At 41.1% G+C, this 17,215-nt stretch overlaps 1 protein-coding gene across 1 annotated transcript in view; it reads left to right on the forward strand.

Annotated features, from left to right (window-relative positions):
* The window catches only part of GABRG1 (gamma-aminobutyric acid type A receptor subunit gamma1), a 61,972-nt gene that overhangs the window by 32,423 nt on the left and 12,334 nt on the right, over window positions 1-17,215 (forward strand). The window contains exons 4-5 of the mRNA XM_032791601.2: window positions 7,578-7,798; window positions 10,467-10,549. Coding sequence (XP_032647492.1) covers window positions 7,578-7,798; window positions 10,467-10,549 — 304 coding nt within the window. The remainder of the gene's footprint in view (window positions 1-7,577; window positions 7,799-10,466; window positions 10,550-17,215) is intronic.

Genomic DNA, 17,215 nt, shown 5'->3' on the forward strand with positions numbered 1-17,215 from the left:
GACAGTATATATTTTTCAAAATATATCCCTATACATTATACTTCCTAGCCTTCCTGTGCAAATATTTCCTTTTGATGTTGTGTTCGAGCTGTGAGAATCATCCTACCAAACTTAATTTCTGTCTATTAGGTTTTCACATTATCATACAATAGTTACTTTTACAGTTCATCTTGCCTAACTAACATTTAAAATACACTTTGAGATCCTTAGAAGAAAGCCTGTGTTTATGCCATCATGTATACATACTACTCTAATCAAGAAGTGATGATTTCTCATTGTGGCTGCATTTGTGCACCACAGATGCTTACAGTAAGTACTTGTTTTTTTATTTCTTTTTCTTTGCTTATTACTTTTAGTTGAGTCTTATACATTCGTATGACCATGTTTTGTTTTAGGTACTGTGGAAAGTGCATCAATGACATTTTACTTCAAACAGTTTTTTTTTGTTGGCTTAGCATAAAATAATTTAATTAGGTTTCTTTTTTTGAAGTATCAATAAATATCTGTACATTATAGATCAGATCTCATTTTAATAGAGGTTACCTCAGAATGAATGTTGAAGCATTTTTGAGATTTTACAGCATAATTGAATCTTGTGCATTTTCTTCCCTTAAAATTTGCACCCACATCTTTGTACCTTCAGCTCAATTATGGATGATTGGGCTGCTTGAGTCTCTCTAGTTATATGATAATGGGTGTAACTCAAAGAAGTCAGAGGTGCAATTACTCAGGTTTACAGGTCACTGATGTCAACCACAAAAAGGGAAGATGAACCCTAGCCCTTATTAACATTCACCCCATGGCTCTTTATGTATTTTCACCTTATGATGCTGTTTGCCTGATTAGCCTTCTCTTTCATTGCTTTGAGGTTTTTGTAGGAATGGTAACAGTGGGCATACTTATGTTTAAGTGAAAAGCAATGCATCACTTTCAGCAAGGGAACTCCTGTGTGTTTAAAACAAATAAATAAAACCCAAACTCTCAAGTGCCATAATTGCAGGAAGTGCTCTAATAAATATTTCAGGTAGAAAAATAATTAACAGTCATGATTTTTATTAGTAGTCTTTAATTTATACAGATGAGTCAAAATAATTCTTAATTATTTATTTATAAACCACTTGTCTGTTTTTTTACATTCATAATGGCCCAGATTAGTGTGTACAACAGATGTAATAACAAAGAATATGAATTTATCTGCTGTCTTACAATTTAGGGAGTCAAATGAACTTTTTCTATACACTTCTTGTGAACATGTCATTGCAGTATTATTTCCATTGTCCTGGCATATGCTCACATGACAGCCTATAGTAAGATCTGTTAATGGGAATTATCTGATTGGTTTCAAGTTTCCAACCACTGTTGGAATGGTGTTCTGTTCAATAAAGTTCCTATAAGCCCGGGCTGCCTCTCCTCCCCATCAACACAATATCAAAAATGTCAGATTTGTAGGTCAAAATGTATTGCGACTCATTGGGCTTCCCAGATCTGGCCTAAGGGCCCTAAGGAAATAACCAAAAGTGTTTGCTGAAACAAGTAATTTAATTTCAGCTTCGGTCCCAGGCGTGGGGATCTGCTGCTGATGAATCCATTGCTAAGCCTGAAGCAGTTCCCGTAGGTTTTAAAAAGGGAGGCTTTAAAATAACTCACCAAAGAGAGCAGCCGCATTTTAGAACTTGTGTTAGAGTAGCTATAGATGAAAGACTGCTAAATATTTTAATACTTGAGATCCTGCTTGAAAGCCCTTGCTTACATGCAGGTAGAGGGGTGTGTGTGTGTGTGTGTGTGAGAGAGAGAGAGAGAGAGAAAATAAGTGCTCACGGACAGCATGCTGGTGAGATGCTGATAAAGCAGCTAATGCTGATAGCGTTATTCCATGCATTCCTTCCTCTTAGCTCATATTTTCACTATTTTGTATTTGACTGCCCTGATCGCTTAACCCTTTTATCCCCACACCAAACAGTGTCTGTGGAATTTAGTAATATTTCTCTTTATTGAGAAGGACAGAATGCCAGTATATTTTCTTTAACTTTCCTGAAGAAGAATAAAAAAATTTCTTTTTCTTGAAAACTCTTTCTTTCAGTTTAAGTTTTCAGCCAGAATCAACCAAAGAGGGCAATGACCTCTAGAGAGAACTGAGCTGAGATGAATCAAATGGGTTTTCTTCTTCATCTCTGCAGTTCTTTTGAAGCAAGCTGCACTCCAGACCTTTGCTGAGTCTTCATCTCAGACTTTGGCTGAAGCAAGTCTTATGCTATTTCTTGGAGTTTTGGCTTAGGGAAATATGGTTGTATTTGTGTTTTCACATAAATAATTAGGATATTTTTACTCTTAATTTCCTGTTTTCCATATAAAATACGCTCCAATTAGCATGCTGCTGTCTCTCACGGGTCCATGGAATTGGGTCCAATGTTGCACAGCAGTGAACTATTCAGCAACAGATTATTAATTTTGTTGTATTATATTTTATGCATTAGATTGTATTTGAAAGGGGTAAATGCTGCATGCAAGGTGTTAGCAAAGTTGTGCCATTTTTTAAAAAGGGGGAATAGTTAAGTACCTGTGCAATTTATGACTATGTCTAGAACTGGTATTCAAAGCTAAAATGTAAGATAATATAAGCAGCTAGCTTGGTTCGGCTGTTCCCTTGCCGGAAACCCCTTTTTTCTTCAAAACCGTCTAGTAGTTTTTCTTCCTTTTAACTTTAATTTGTTGGGGTGGTAAATGTTGTGTGGTTGCTTGAAATTTTCCTGCTCTGGAGGGTTTGACTGTAATGTTACTTTGACGTATTTCTTTTTTGCAGCTCTTCTGTGAAAAGTGAATATTTAAAATGGCAACTTCTTACTCTCCTGGTCTGCTCCTTCTGTATGTTGAAAACATCATCTGCTGATTCACTCATCTAGTGACTACTTTTTACTCCTGTTAATGCTGCAGGGGCATCTCTAGAAGAGGAGGCTGGAGTCTGTTGTTTTCTTATGTGTCTTCAAAAGAATTACTTACTCAGTTCCATTTAAACTTGTGCAGCCCATTGAAGTCACTTGAGGGGGGTGGGGAAGTTCTCCATTGTTCTGTGTGATCATTTACACCAGTGCAGAGTGAGTGCCAAAGGCTGCCTGCCATTCTGACTTGGCAGCATTTTGGAGCCACTTTGAACTGCTGTAGCTGACTACACAAAGCACAGGCAAATGGAGAGTCAGGCTCTGTTTTGAAGGCAAAATTTAAAGACAAAGGGGTTGCACAGACATAACCGGTGGCCTAATTTGACCTCTGGAACCACAACTGCTGGTGTCAGTAGCTGTCAGGAAATAAATCAGACTTTTAGATCTAGATAATCCCAGGTCAGTCTTCATGATTAGCAGTTACAGGCCCCCAGTCTCCTCCCTCCCACCCGTTTCCTTATACACTGATAATTTTTGAACAGGAAATCACTCAAGGACAATAAGCAAAGTTCCACAATGACTTATTGGCAGAGCGATTTTTCAGAAAACAGAGACACTTCAAATTGTAATTGTGTTTAAAGTCTTTGCAATTTCTGACCAGATTGTGGATATGATTGATACTTGTTTCACCCTATGTAAGGGGCCAAATAGCTGTTCCACCCCAGGAAAAGAACAGTGACACGGAGGGTAATAATTCCTTCCTTGATCTCCCCCTCCTTGATTCACAAAGTCAGTAACTTTTACTGCTATGTCACCCTCATGCTAGCTCAGCTGTGCAGGTTGGCATATGGGGCAAGGGAGGGGGAAGAGAGTAGGGGCAGAGTATTCTCCACGCACATGGACCCATAGAACTCTTCACAGGGTGGGATAGTGGGTCAGTTCTTATATTCCCTTCTTCTCATTCATGACATAAAAGGGCAAGTCACTGTCTTTCCCTGTATCAGTTACTTAACATCTTTAAACTGTTATTAGGGTGACCAGACCACAAATGTGAAAAATTGGGACGGGGCTGGGAGTAATAGGAACCTATATAAGAAAAAGACCCAAAATTGGGACTGTCCCTATAAAATCGGGACAACTGGTCACCCTAACTGTTATAGACATAACTTCCCAAATGTATTGTGTTATAATGATTCAGATGATATTTTGTTTCCCCCTGGGCTCTTTTCCTACTTCTCTTTTCTGTGTTTTCTTCCATTCATCCCATTAGCCGTGGAATCCTCTCCTTGGTTTGCCTGCCTTGTCATCTCTGCCCCCTCACGGCACTTTTGAAAACATATGTCAAAGTTCAGGGCAACTGCACTTGTGTTCCCCTCCATGGTCCCTCACAAGCACTGACTCTAGGCTCCTGGCTCCTCAGCAGTCACCTCTCTTGGGCAGTGACCAACATTTCACTCCATCCTCAACAAGATTTTTTTTCCAGGATGCACAGTTCCCTGACTGTGTTGTGATGTCTACAGCAAGCCAAAATCTGCATTTTGCTTTCTCTTCAAAGGCTATGAACAGCATAATTGCCAGCAGTTATAAGTTACCCCAAAGTCTTTTATAAGCAAGCACATTTATTCTTAAAGTGAAAGCACTGCACAGAAAACCTGTTAAAAACAATAAAAGAACCTACACACATGCAAATGAACTTACCAGAGAGCAAGCCCAAATTCCAACAAGAGCCCTTGTCAGAGTCATTCCTGAAACCTCCACAAAGGAGTTTTTCTGTGGTTACAACAGCCTTAGCTCAGAAATCCATTCTTGTATGGGCCATTGTTCAACACAGTCTTTTGAAGTTCATATCATTTCCAACTGTTTGTATACCATCTTCACCCCAGAGAGGTTACATACAATCCCAGTCCACAGTAATACATAACCGTTGCTTATAGTACAATGGACTCCAAAGATCTTACATTTAACTCAGTAAGTTTTTTTTTTCCAGAAAATTGCCATATCTGCCACAACATACTTAATCAAAAAGACCTTCAAACTCTAGTTCTCCCATCAATGAAATGTGACCTTTTTTTGTTATATAGTCAGCTATACAAAGCAAACATCCAGCGGTTGAAGAGTAGGGTTAGCAATATGTGCCAAACATCATGATCCAATCATGTGTCTTTTTCCTTCATCCTAGGTTGCAAAAGCAACATTTGAAAATTAGGAAGTGCCATAATTAAGATTGCCCATGGAACATTAATTCTGTTCCCTTGTGTACATGCATTCTGATACAATCTTTAATTACATGATCACATACTATTTTTCCACATGTCCCCCTGCTTCATTCAATGCACAGGATGGACAGTGCTCAGGGAATGAGACAGCTGCTCCATATTTTTATCATCATCATCAATTAGTGGTCCCTGCCATATTTACTGTACCCCATCCAAAACCTGCACTGAACACTGAATCATTCATTTCCTTGTGGTCTTTTCTAGGATGCTCATTGCTTTTGTCTCTGAGTGTTTCACAAACACTAAATTTAATCTTAACAACCTTCTGGGACACAAATATTAGTATCCCCATTTTGCAGAGGGGGACATTAAAACTAAGACGGTGATTTTCCTGAGGCAGTGAATCAGCAGCATCTCTTATTGATCTTATGCTTTATGTTATTAGATCTAGGAGAGGCCAGATCTCCAGCTGGTGTCAATTGGCAATGGCTCTATTGACTTCAGTGAAACTATGGCTAGTTTATACCTACTGAAGATCTGGCCCAAGGTTTTTATTTAGCAAGTATAGTTTCCTTCTTCCTTCCTTCCTAAATTCTGGATGATTTTTATGCTGCTGAAAACACATTGAACTGAACATATTTTGGGTATATTAATTTCTTAGAAAACAAAGACATTAATGTCTCTGCAGTCAGTTTTACTTTTATATGACCGACACTGTATCTTGTTTTCTGGACAGACCAACATTTTGAGGCTGTATTTGAGTGGCCCAGGTCAAATAATTGAGCACTACACATTAGTGAAGTCCACTGCAATTGATAATGCCTTCCTTTTTCATGGCATTGAATTCTATGCAAGACCATTTATATTATATAATAGGGCAGATTGCCCCTCCAAGTCAAAGCTGTGGTGATTTTCCCCCACCCCTCCCCTGTCAAAACTAGCACCTCTACAAGAGACCAAAGCCAGCTGCATGAAGACCCTGTGCCCCTACACAGGGTCAGCGCCCCCCCTCCCGCCCGGTCACACTCCCTGTGGCTACAGCTGTCCCTGGGACAAGGATAGAGAGCTGTGTGGAAAGATACATGTCTACCTTGGCCTTCCAAGTCTTTTTGTTCCCCAGAGCAGACTTTTGATGCACTGAAAGCCTGTGCAAGGTCTCTGTGGGGAAAGAAACACTGTTGCTTTCACTTCCATGCATGTATGGTCCCTTCCCCATGGGGCTTAAGGGCCTAATATGGCCCTGTCACAGTAACCAAACTCTCCTCAGGGGAAATGGTGTGAAGTTGCTCCTTTGTCTTAAGTGCAGAGCAGCCCTGAAGAATTTCTGGGGGAGGGATAGCTGAGTGGTTTGAGCATTAACCTGCTAAACCCACAGTTGCAAATTCAATCCTTGAGGGGGCTACTTAGGGATCTGGGAAAAAATCTCTCTGGGAGTTGGTCCTGCTTTTGAGCAGGGGGTTAGACTAGATGCTCTCCTGAGGTCCCTTCTAACCTCTCCTGAGGTCCCTTCTAATATAAAAAAAAAAAAAACAAGTCTAACAGAGCAGTAAAATTTCTCCCCTCCCACACTGTACAGTTACTATTGTCATATGAAGATACAGAGTGAATTGTCTAATGAGAATCTTGGTTGCTTTGGGTGTTTTTTATTACCATTGTTCTGTTCTGGACATAAAACATCTACTAAGGAAAATACTTTCCATCAAGATAAGATCTTACGTACAGCCTGAAACAGATGTGGTTTTCTTTAACACGGTTTTCTTCCTACTGTGGACTTCTGGTCCTTATTCAGAGAGTGTTCATGATCAAAATGTACATGGCAAATGGTAAGGTTTCCCTTGCTGCATGTTCATGAACTTTTTGAACTGTGTTTAACTTGACTGGTAGACAAATTCCATAATTTTTGTCATGAGACATACATGGAAATGTTGAAAAATGACCACATTTTACCCCTGGGAAAACTTTTCACAAAATGTTCAAGATAATTAAAAAAAAAACCCAAAAACTAAAAACCAGGCCTAGAAACTCTGGTTTAACCGAGTATCAGGGGTAGCCATGTTAGTCTGGATCTGTAAAAAGCAACAGAGAGTCTTGTGGCACCTTGTAGCCTAACAGATGTATTGGAGCATAAGCTTTCATAGGTGAATACCCACTTCGTCAGACGTATGTCTAACCAAGTTATGCTTGGTGAAAGAGTAGTTCTGTCTGCACTGTGAGCCTTGGGGCTGCTCTATCTCACATCTAGGTACTTATGGTCCCAAGTGGCTGTTCTGGCAACTGATTTAGTCATGTTCCCCATTCCTCAGTTACTCCTTTTAAATCACAGGCTAGAAGTGCCGTGCACTCCTCAAGTGCTGCAAAGGAGTCCATAGCACAATGAAGGCGCTGACCTTAAATTTAACTTTAAAAAATATATTTGGCATATAGGCTTTGGGTGTGTGTGTGTTTAATTATAAAAAAAACTATATGGTTGTTTCTCTTTTTCTAGGAATACACCATAGATATAATTTTTGCCCAGACTTGGTATGATAGTCGCCTAAAGTTTAACAGCTCAATGAAAGTGCTTATGCTTAATAGCAATATGGTTGGAAAAATTTGGATTCCAGACACTTTCTTCCGGAACTCAAGAAAATCTGATGCTCATTGGATCACAACTCCAAATCGTTTGCTTCGAATCTGGAGTGATGGACGAGTATTATATACTCTGAGGTAAGGGCTCATTAACTGGATGTAAAGGAGCTCTTCATTAATATTTTCACTCATTGTTATATTCTGCAATCCATTACAATTAAACCTATTAATTTTACAACTTTAAAAATAATTGCAAATGACAGAAATAAATGCATTATCATTAATAAACAAAATATTGTGAATGGGACTTGGAAAGAATTATAGTAAAAAGTAACTTCCAGGTCCCTTTTGCTTCCAAAGTTCAGAGGCTCAGAAACAAATGTGGAGAGGAATTAATTGTGACTTAGTCAAGAGGAACATAAAATATATGCTGTTGTAATGTACTGCTCAACAAGAAATTAAATCAGGGCAGGGGGTAGATTTGTTTTTATTTAGATACAAGAAGACAGTAAAGATAAATAAGATTAATGTAATGCGATAAGCCAGTACCATAATTTGTGCTTAACTCTTGAAATGTCACCACTCCAGCTGTACACTGGACAGCAGACTTACTGGACTGAATTGAACTCTTAACTGTCCTCTGTAGCTATTTTGCACAAAATTATATTTGAATAAAAGAAAGCACTCAGTTTAAATATTAGTCATAAATGCTTATATATATGTGGGGTAGGAGTGCCCATCATGGGAAACAGTTGTTTGCCAGTAATAATCCTTTAGAAGGAAAAAAAATCTAACATGATTTAAAAGGACACTGTTAACTTTATTTTTAAAAATATCTTATTTTGAAGAGTGCAGTTTTCTGATATATCCTTCTGATATAGCCTTCTTTAAGAAATATATCCTCTTTGATAGAATTTCCTGTATAGAGTTTTGTGCTCATCTGCTAATGTTTAAAACATTTGTTAACTTTGGAGCACCACCACCAAACCTGCTCATACCCATATCTTCTACTGTCTTCCAGCCAGCTTGCTGCCTGTCCAATTGCAGATCCAGGTTTGTTGCTGCTGTTTCTGGTTAACATTCTTTTAGAAGGCCTAGGGAAGAACATTCATGTAAGCTCTCCAAGAGCAGTGGATGAGAGTGATGTCACCAAGCTAGTGTATGAGACAGGAAGTGTAATCGACCTTCAGCAAAACCCAGTGCTGTCCAATGCACACATTTATATCAGGGAAAGAGATGGCCTGAATTTGGCCTAAAGTGGAAGTAAATGGAGAAAAACAAAGTTCATATGATAGCAAATGAAGGAGTCACAACAGGATCTGACAACCCATCAGGCCATTTGGCTACAATTACCCCTCATGGCCTTCGCCACTTCCTTTTGGCACTTCGTGGAGCACAATTGGCACTTCTTCACCCTCAACTTCATAGGCAGGCTGATTTTCCTGAGGTTGGTCAGCTGATCTCTTCAAGACACCCATCTGTGATCCAAAACCTAATTTGTTTTGTCTTAAGTAAAAGATGACTTTATTGATTAATTATCCAAAAACAGCAAATCACAGAAAGGAAACATGGGGAATAAATGCATGTACTGTAGTTGACTACTTATGAAAACAAACAAACGCATGACCCAGTGGACACACAACTTTCAAATTGAAATATAGTATGTTTTCTACAGCATGGTAGAAGTCCTTTCCTTCTTGCATCCTAAAGTCTATCCGTCTGTCTCAACTGGTCAGGTCAGATTTCCAGAAAGGCCCCAGAAAAGTGTGTGTATAAAATAGCAACTTACTTCATACTCCTGTTTTGCTTGTCAGCTTCTTCCCCGGCACTCGTCCAACCAAACAGGGATATTTAAGCATGGTACTATTCTCAGAAATCAGTTTAGCTGACTCCTACCAAAAAGAAGGGGAGATTTTAATTCCACAAATAGCAGTTAGGTGTCTAATTCGAAGTGGAAGTTGATGGGAGCCGGGAACCTAACTTGTGCCTTTGAAAGTTTTCTGCGTAGATGTAAGGTATAATTTCAAAAGCCCCTAAATGACTCAGCAGCTTAAGTCCTATTTTCTGGAGTGATTTAGGGCATTTATCTTCTTGAAAATGTTACCTATGGGCATCTTTTCTTTAAGAGCCTGATCCTGCTACTCATATTAGTACCACTAGCTTCATTGAAAGTACCTAAATGAGTAAGATCTGCAGGATGAGTCCCTGTGTACTCAATTCCACTATTGCACGTCTAGTCATCAGTCATAATGATTCCAAATTTCACTTTAAGATAGGCCATTAGAGTAGATTATTAGGTGGTCTAACATATAGCCATCTATCAATGGCTTTCACATAAAGGACATGTGGTTTAAGACTTCCAGGGGGTGCAGTGGAGGGAGCACAGCTCCGGCGCCTCTGCTAATGCTGGTGGAGAGCTCTCCCAGTCTTGGGTAAGTGGCACTTTTCTACAAATCCCCCTCCTCTTTGCTTAGTGAGGGAAGAACTGCTCCTCCTATTTTAATCAGCTTGTGCTAGTGAAGAGCTGACAGGATACAAAAATAGAAGGGCATACTTAAGATACCTTGTGGTAACATAACTGGTCATGTAAACTAGCATGACCAGACAGACACCGGGTCTTCAAGTAGTATTTGGTAATGGATACCATTCTTTAGAAATGATACTGAATACTTTTTGTACATGGCCAGTTGCCTATCCCTAATACACATTCATTGGCCAGAATGACTTGCATGTACTCTAATATGTAGCCCAAAGAGTCTAGGTGCTTGAACATAACCTCACTCATAAAACTTTTTCTTCTAATTAGGTTGACAATTAATGCTGAATGTTATCTTCAGCTTCATAACTTTCCTATGGATGAGCATTCCTGTCCTCTGGAGTTTTCAAGCTGTAGGTGGTAAAATACTTCATAATTTTATTTTCTATTATTTAAATTCAGACACTGTTGATTGACAGGCTGCAAAGCAGCAGGTCAGTGATTGCACATTAAATTATTGCAGAACAGCCAAAAAATTAGCTGTTTATAGTTTGCTTAGTCTTCTTTTGAATTGAAAGAATGATGTTAAAGTTGCAGTGAAATGAAGTGTAAAAGGTTAAAAATAATCCTACCAATTAGGGACCTGATGCAAAGCACTCTGGAGTCAACAGCCATCTGCTCATTGACTTCAGGGGGCTTTGGATCAGATCTTAGGCAAGGAAGAAATGTATATAATCTGCAAAATTTACCTGCATTTAAGTGACTACATGTAGTATATTTAACAGCATAAAGTTACAGGATCAGGTCACAACAAAGTAACGCTTAATCACCACAACTGGGCCTACGTGTAAAAGGATTAAGGCCTATCTTAAAGTGCCCTCCTCCTACCAGACCAGACTTGACTCTTGCTGAGTCACTCATTTCCTGGGTTAATTCTAACTAAACTCTCAAGGAATTCATGAAAGCTGTTTCCAGCAGGGTTAATTGTTTGATCTAAGCTTAATTAACAAACAAAAGCAAAACCTTGCAGACTCTTCCCTCAAATGTCTGTTCAGGCTGAGGAGTCCCTTCCTTCACACTGGTAACTCCAGTGACCAAAGTTTCCTTGCTCTTACCTCAGAGCCTCAGCCATAAATAACTCCATATAGTATCCCATCTGCCCGTTTGGAGCAAATCATCTCTTCAGTAGCTCCAATAGCAGTTCATTGGAAGTACTGTCCCTGGCCTCTCAGCTTTCTGGAGGATATTGCAGTCCCTGCCTCTATTTTCTGCTGCCCTCTTTTATAAGGGTCAGCCAACTTAAGTTCCAAACCTTTCTCAGATGCAGTGAGTGGGGCTAATCAGCCAGCTGCAGGCCTCTGACCCTAGAGCAATACTATCTCTGATACCTTCACATACCCACCTGTCTTGAGTGGGCCTGTCATGGCGCTTACCACAGAGCCTGCTGTGTTCTTTAGTTCTTGAAAGCAAGCGTGTATTCCAATGGTCCTTCCTAGACCAATGCTCTATTATAAATTGAAAGGATTGAAAGTCTAAGTACCAACTTGTCGCATGGGCATTTGAGTCCTTCATGATTTGGAGCCATCTTAGTGCCACATGGTCAGTGACCAAGACAAAGGGTGTTCCAAACAGATAGTATCTCAGTGCCTTTAAAGCCTAATGGCCAGGCATTCCTTCTCAAAGGACAGAGTACTGGGTTTCCTGAGCTAAGAGTTTTCTACTTATGTAAAGGATAGTGTGCTATTGTGCATGGAAGTTTTGGGGTAGCACTGCACCTGGGGTGTAATGCAAGGCGTCTGTTTCTAGGATTCATTCTCGAGTGAAATCGGGGCTAAGGGACACTGGCTTGTTGCAGGGAATCTGCCTAATTTTCCAAAAGCCTGATCACGCTGAGGGGACCGTGTGACTTGTCCAGGGGCTGATTTTTTTTTAAACCAGCTTGGTAAGAGGTGCAGTTAACCGGGCAAAGTCAAGCACAAATCTTCTATAGTACTCTGTTAGGTCTCAAAAGGCCCAGACCTGCTTTTTTGTTCTTTGTTTGGGGGTACTTGGTAGGTCCTCAACTTTGTCAACTAGGCATCATACCTTATTGTTCTCCTACTAGATAGGAAAAAATATTTTTTCCTTTCCCACTTTGCAGTTCTTTGGGCTTGCAGTTAAATGGGCTTCCTGTAGGACAACTGCTAGGTTCTGAAGCTGAGTGGGCCAGTCCCAACTGTATACCACCCTCTCATCTAGGCAGGCCATGGCATAGTGATGGTGGAGCCATAAAACCTGATCCATCAGCTTATGACAGGTGAATGGGGCCTCATGCAACCTAAAGGGCATGGTAAATTGGAATAGGCCCACTGGGTTAGAAAAAGTTGTTTGTTGTTTTTCTTGGGAATCAAGAGCAAGGGGAATTTGCCAATACCCCTTTTGTTAGATCTAATGTTGTTATAAAGCAAGCTTGACCGAGACAGTTTAGCAGATCATTGACTCAGGGCATCGGCTAGGCATCAAATTCAGAAATGGCATTTATCTGATGGAAATCTACACAAAATCGGATGGTCCCATCCAGCTTTAGTACTAGAACTACCAAAGTACACCAGGAGTTCCAGGAGTCCTTGATGACTCCCAATCTTAACAATTCCTGTACTTTCTCAATGAATGGGTTTTTCACCTTCTGGGATTTGATATGACTTCTGAATGGGCTTGACCCCAATCATATGTGGATGTAGTGAGGCACCATGGAGGTTTGTCCCAGTAATAGGGAGAACACCTCTTTTTAAGATCTCAGAGGGTTGTTTATTTGCTCTCTCTGCCCATTAGAGAGTCCCTTCCCAAGTGATGCCTCCTCTATCCTAATTTTGGCTGGCTTAGGAAGCTGAGGCACTAGATCCTCTTCTCCCTCCTCCAGGTGGATGACAAGACTTTCCTGTACCTTCTAGGATTTTAACAGGTTTACATAATAAATCTGCCTTGTTTTTGCTGGTCTGAGCTGTAAATTTCATAATCTGTTCATCCCACTTGATGGAGTACTTAAAATAGGTCCTGCCTTTTGGCCAAGAGCCTGTTTTCTAAGCTGGCAAAGAGTAGGAGCACTTGGTATCCCAGTTGGAATTCCTTTGCTCTAGCCCCTTTATTATATTGCTGCATCTGGATCTTTTGGGGCTGAAAGAGGTTATTTCGGGCAAAGAGGCACACAAGTTCTTATCTTTCCCTCATTTGACTGACATACTGAAGGACATTGGTAGGTTGAGCTTCCCAAGACTCTCTAACTAAGTCTAACATTCCTTGAGGCTGTCTCTCTTAAATAATCTCAAAAGGAAAGAAGCCCATGGAGGCTTGTGGTACTTCTTGTAATGCGAACAACAAATAGGGGAGCAGTTGGTACCAGTGTTTGGCCTCTGTGCCCACAGGCTTGTTTAACGTATTCTTGAGGACCTTATTGAACCCCTCCACCAGACTATCAGCCTGAGGAAGATAAACTACTGGAGTGGTCACATTTTCAGCAGTGCCCAAACTTTTCCCTTGATCAATGGCTACTTCCAATGGAAGGCCAACTTAGGAAAACAGTTGGAGTAACTCTCGCTCCAAGGTGGAGGCAAAGGTGTTTCATAAGAGAATTGCCTCTGCATATTGGTTGATATAGTCCACAAGAACCAAAATGAACTTGTGACATCAATCACTCTTTTATAGCGGGCCTATTATATCAATCCCTACCTGCTCACAGTAGGTTGTGATGAGGGTAGGGGGATGAGAGTGGCCTGGCCCTGACCCTTTGGGGCTCCTTTTGGTAATCAGGGCGTAGCAAACAGAAATCGGCTACCTCTCTACATATCTTCAGTCAAAAGAACTGAGCTAACAATCTTTCTTGGGTTTTCACCTTACCCAGATGTCCAACCATGGGAAGAGTATGGACTAGCCATAGGAACTCCTGCTTGGCAGATTGGTGGACTAGGAGTGGATCTCTGGGTTCTTTAGTTTATGGGTATCTCTCTACTCAGTTCAGAATCTCATCCCATAATTTAGAGCAGGGAAACTGCTCAAAAGTAACCATCCTGTTGGCTGCAGTAATTTGTCTGAAAGCTTCCTGTAGTGTTTGGTCATCATGCTGAGCTGCCACAATATCAAAAGGTGTCACTCAAGACACTGTAGTCTAAGATGGGAAGGGGATCTGCAGTGTCCATGGATAAGTGATAACATACAGACTGTTAGGATGTTCCCTTCAGAGAGTTTACCTTTTGGGAAGGTCCTTCTCCATGCTCCATGGAGTCAACTCCAGGACAGGCTTGGTTTGTGCTTGATCCTGAAACTTCCTTGAATGTCTTTGTGTGCTCTGGGACCTTCATGAGACTTCCAAAAAGATTAGATTGAACAATGGGCAATAGGTCCTAGCATCTTCAGAAGGGGTCTTTTCTTGAGGTAGGGGGTCTGGGTTGGAGGGAACTGACTCTCCTTCCAGGAGAGTCAGAAGACATTTCCAGTCACATCCCAGGATCGCTGTCCAGAGTAGGTGATCACCACTCTACCTGGAAGTGCCCTACCTGATCTGCTAACTGCAAAACAACTGAGGCCATTGAGTATGTACAGATTTCTTCATGAATGCAGGAAATTCAGATGGACCACTCTGGATCCATGGCTTTGGGTGAGACTAAGTCCCTTTGAAGTAGATTTTGTCCACACCCCAAGTTTGTCAATCCTTCCACTCTGTTTGTCCCTATTTTTATAGGGACCGTGAAAAGCCTTTGGGTCAGTCCTAATGGTTGATTTGGATTGTCACCTGCTTGGCCAAAGAAGCATCCTAAATAGTCATATTCCATCACAAGGCATTCCCATTGGCTCTACCCAAGTTGTCCATAATGATAACATACCGCTGGCCCTGCATGGGAGGGTGGTGGTGGTGGCCCCTTGAAAGTCTGGGACTTTGGAGCCTCTGTTCTTGATGTTCCCGTGTTGAGGGTAAAGTTTCATTTGCTCAGGGGGGACCAGTACTATGACCCTTGCTGGTTTGGCAGGTTATTGTCTCTTGACACTGTCCTAAGTGTGGCCAGCCCTCAGGAAGACTGGATTTCCTACTCCTAGGCAATTTGGCTTCCAAAAACCTCTCAACTGTCTCTAGTGACTTCTGAATGGATGTTGGGTAGAACTCAAACTCAACTTTGAACACTATAGAGAGAATGTTCAGGTTTGTTGTAGGACAGTATTGTCCATAAGCTCTGCCACAGTCTTGGTCTCTGGGGTTAGCCATGAGGTAGCAGAGTCCTAAAGCTGTGGAACTACTTGCCTAGGGTCATGCTCCCTTAAGGAATAGCTCTGGCTGAAATTTCTTTTGATAAGCCTCTGGAGAGAGACAGAGGCAGCCCATAACATTGCCTTTAGTATCAGATAGGATTGTGCCTTGTTCATATTCAGGGCCCAATAAGCTGCTTGGGGCTCTCTGGTGAGGTGCAGGGTCAGCTGGGCCACCCAGGATCTCCTCTTTCAGCCTGCTGTAGGGGCAATGCACTTGAAGGCAGTTAAGGTAAGTCTCCGGGTTATCACTGCTGCTCATCAAGGTGAAACTTGGTGACGCCCTAGTGTAGGCCACCCCTCTGGGGCTGTTCCCATCTACCAGCAGCCACTGTGAGAGCAGCCAGGCCACTTCAACTTGGAACTCTCTGTTCCGCTCATGCTCTGCCATCTGGGCTTCCTGCAGGCATCGTTGGGTGGCAGAAGTGCCGTCTAGAATTTCCTTTAGTTCTCTGCATGCTGTTGATTCACAATTATTTGGAGTATCTTCTCCATATCCCTTCTTGTTGGAAGGGGTTCAGGTCAGGCCACTGTTTGGGCATCACTTGCAAACAGATTGGGGCCTATCTTAAAGGACCCTCCTCCTACCAGCATTGCTCTTGATGAGTCACTCACTCCTAGGTTAATTCTGTCTGAGATCTCCCAGGGAATCCTGGGAAGCAGTTTCCAGCATGGTTAGTCATTTTATCTAAGCCTTCTTAGAAAACAAAAGCAAAACCTTGCAGACTCTTCCCTCAAATGTCTGTGCAGGCTGAGCAGTCCCTTCATGCCAGTAACTCCAGTAACTAAAATTTTCTTGCTCTTGCCTCAGACCCTCCCTTCTGTCCATTTGGAGCAATTTCTCTCCACAGTAGCTCTAGTAGCAGTCTGTTGGGAGCACTGCCCCAGCCCCTCAGCTTTTTGGTGTGTGCTGCAGTCCCACTTCTCCATTTCCTGCTGCTTTCTTTTATATGAGTCAGAGAAGTAAGTTCCAGCATGTTATTAGGTGCAGCAGGTGGAGCAAATCAGCCAGCCAGCTACAGGCCTCTAACTCCAGAGGAATGATATCTTACACATTCACATATTGCTTTCAGTGGGACTAGTATATATGAGTAAAAGAATTACTAACTTACAGGATTATCCTCTTTAGTATTAAGCATGTAAAATTAATTTGTTCCCAAGGACATTGTGCTACCACTGGTAAAATAAAACACTGAACACATCTAAACAATTTATTCCTTAATGTACAGTGTAATAGGAGATGAATGTAACTACTGTGATTCTTCTTAAATGAATATTATTGCTTAATGTTTGTTTCTTAAATACTTCAACTAAACATGCTTTCACAGCTCAGGTCTGCTCTACATCTAAAACTTAGGTTGACCTAGCTCTGCTGCTCAGGGGTATGAAAAAGTCACACCCCTGAGAGATGTAGTTAAGGTGACCTAAACTTTTGTGACCTAACTACTGCCACCTAAGGGAGGATGGGTAGATTTGTTACAGAAATGGAAAAACCCTTCTGATGTTGTAGCAAATACCTACGCAGCTGCAGCTGTGCCACTGTAGCATTTATAGTGTAGACATAACCTCTGTCTTCTGAAAGATTGTATTCTCCTAGTGCACCTAAAACTGGATTAATGCAGCTCTGAATCAGTCACCAAATATTCAACATGGAAAGGGAAATAAGTTTCTAAAAGCATTTATACCTTTTAAAACAAATGAAGTATGAAATAAATAAAAGTAGCTACCACATTTAAGCTTTAAATATGCTTCTCAAATTATGCCCCCTCTGTTGTATTACATTAAACTATTAGTCTAAAGAAACA

This window comes from Chelonoidis abingdonii, chromosome 5 (genome assembly GCF_003597395.2).
Source record: "Chelonoidis abingdonii isolate Lonesome George chromosome 5, CheloAbing_2.0, whole genome shotgun sequence".
Lineage (NCBI taxonomy): Eukaryota > Metazoa > Chordata > Testudines > Testudinidae > Chelonoidis > Chelonoidis abingdonii.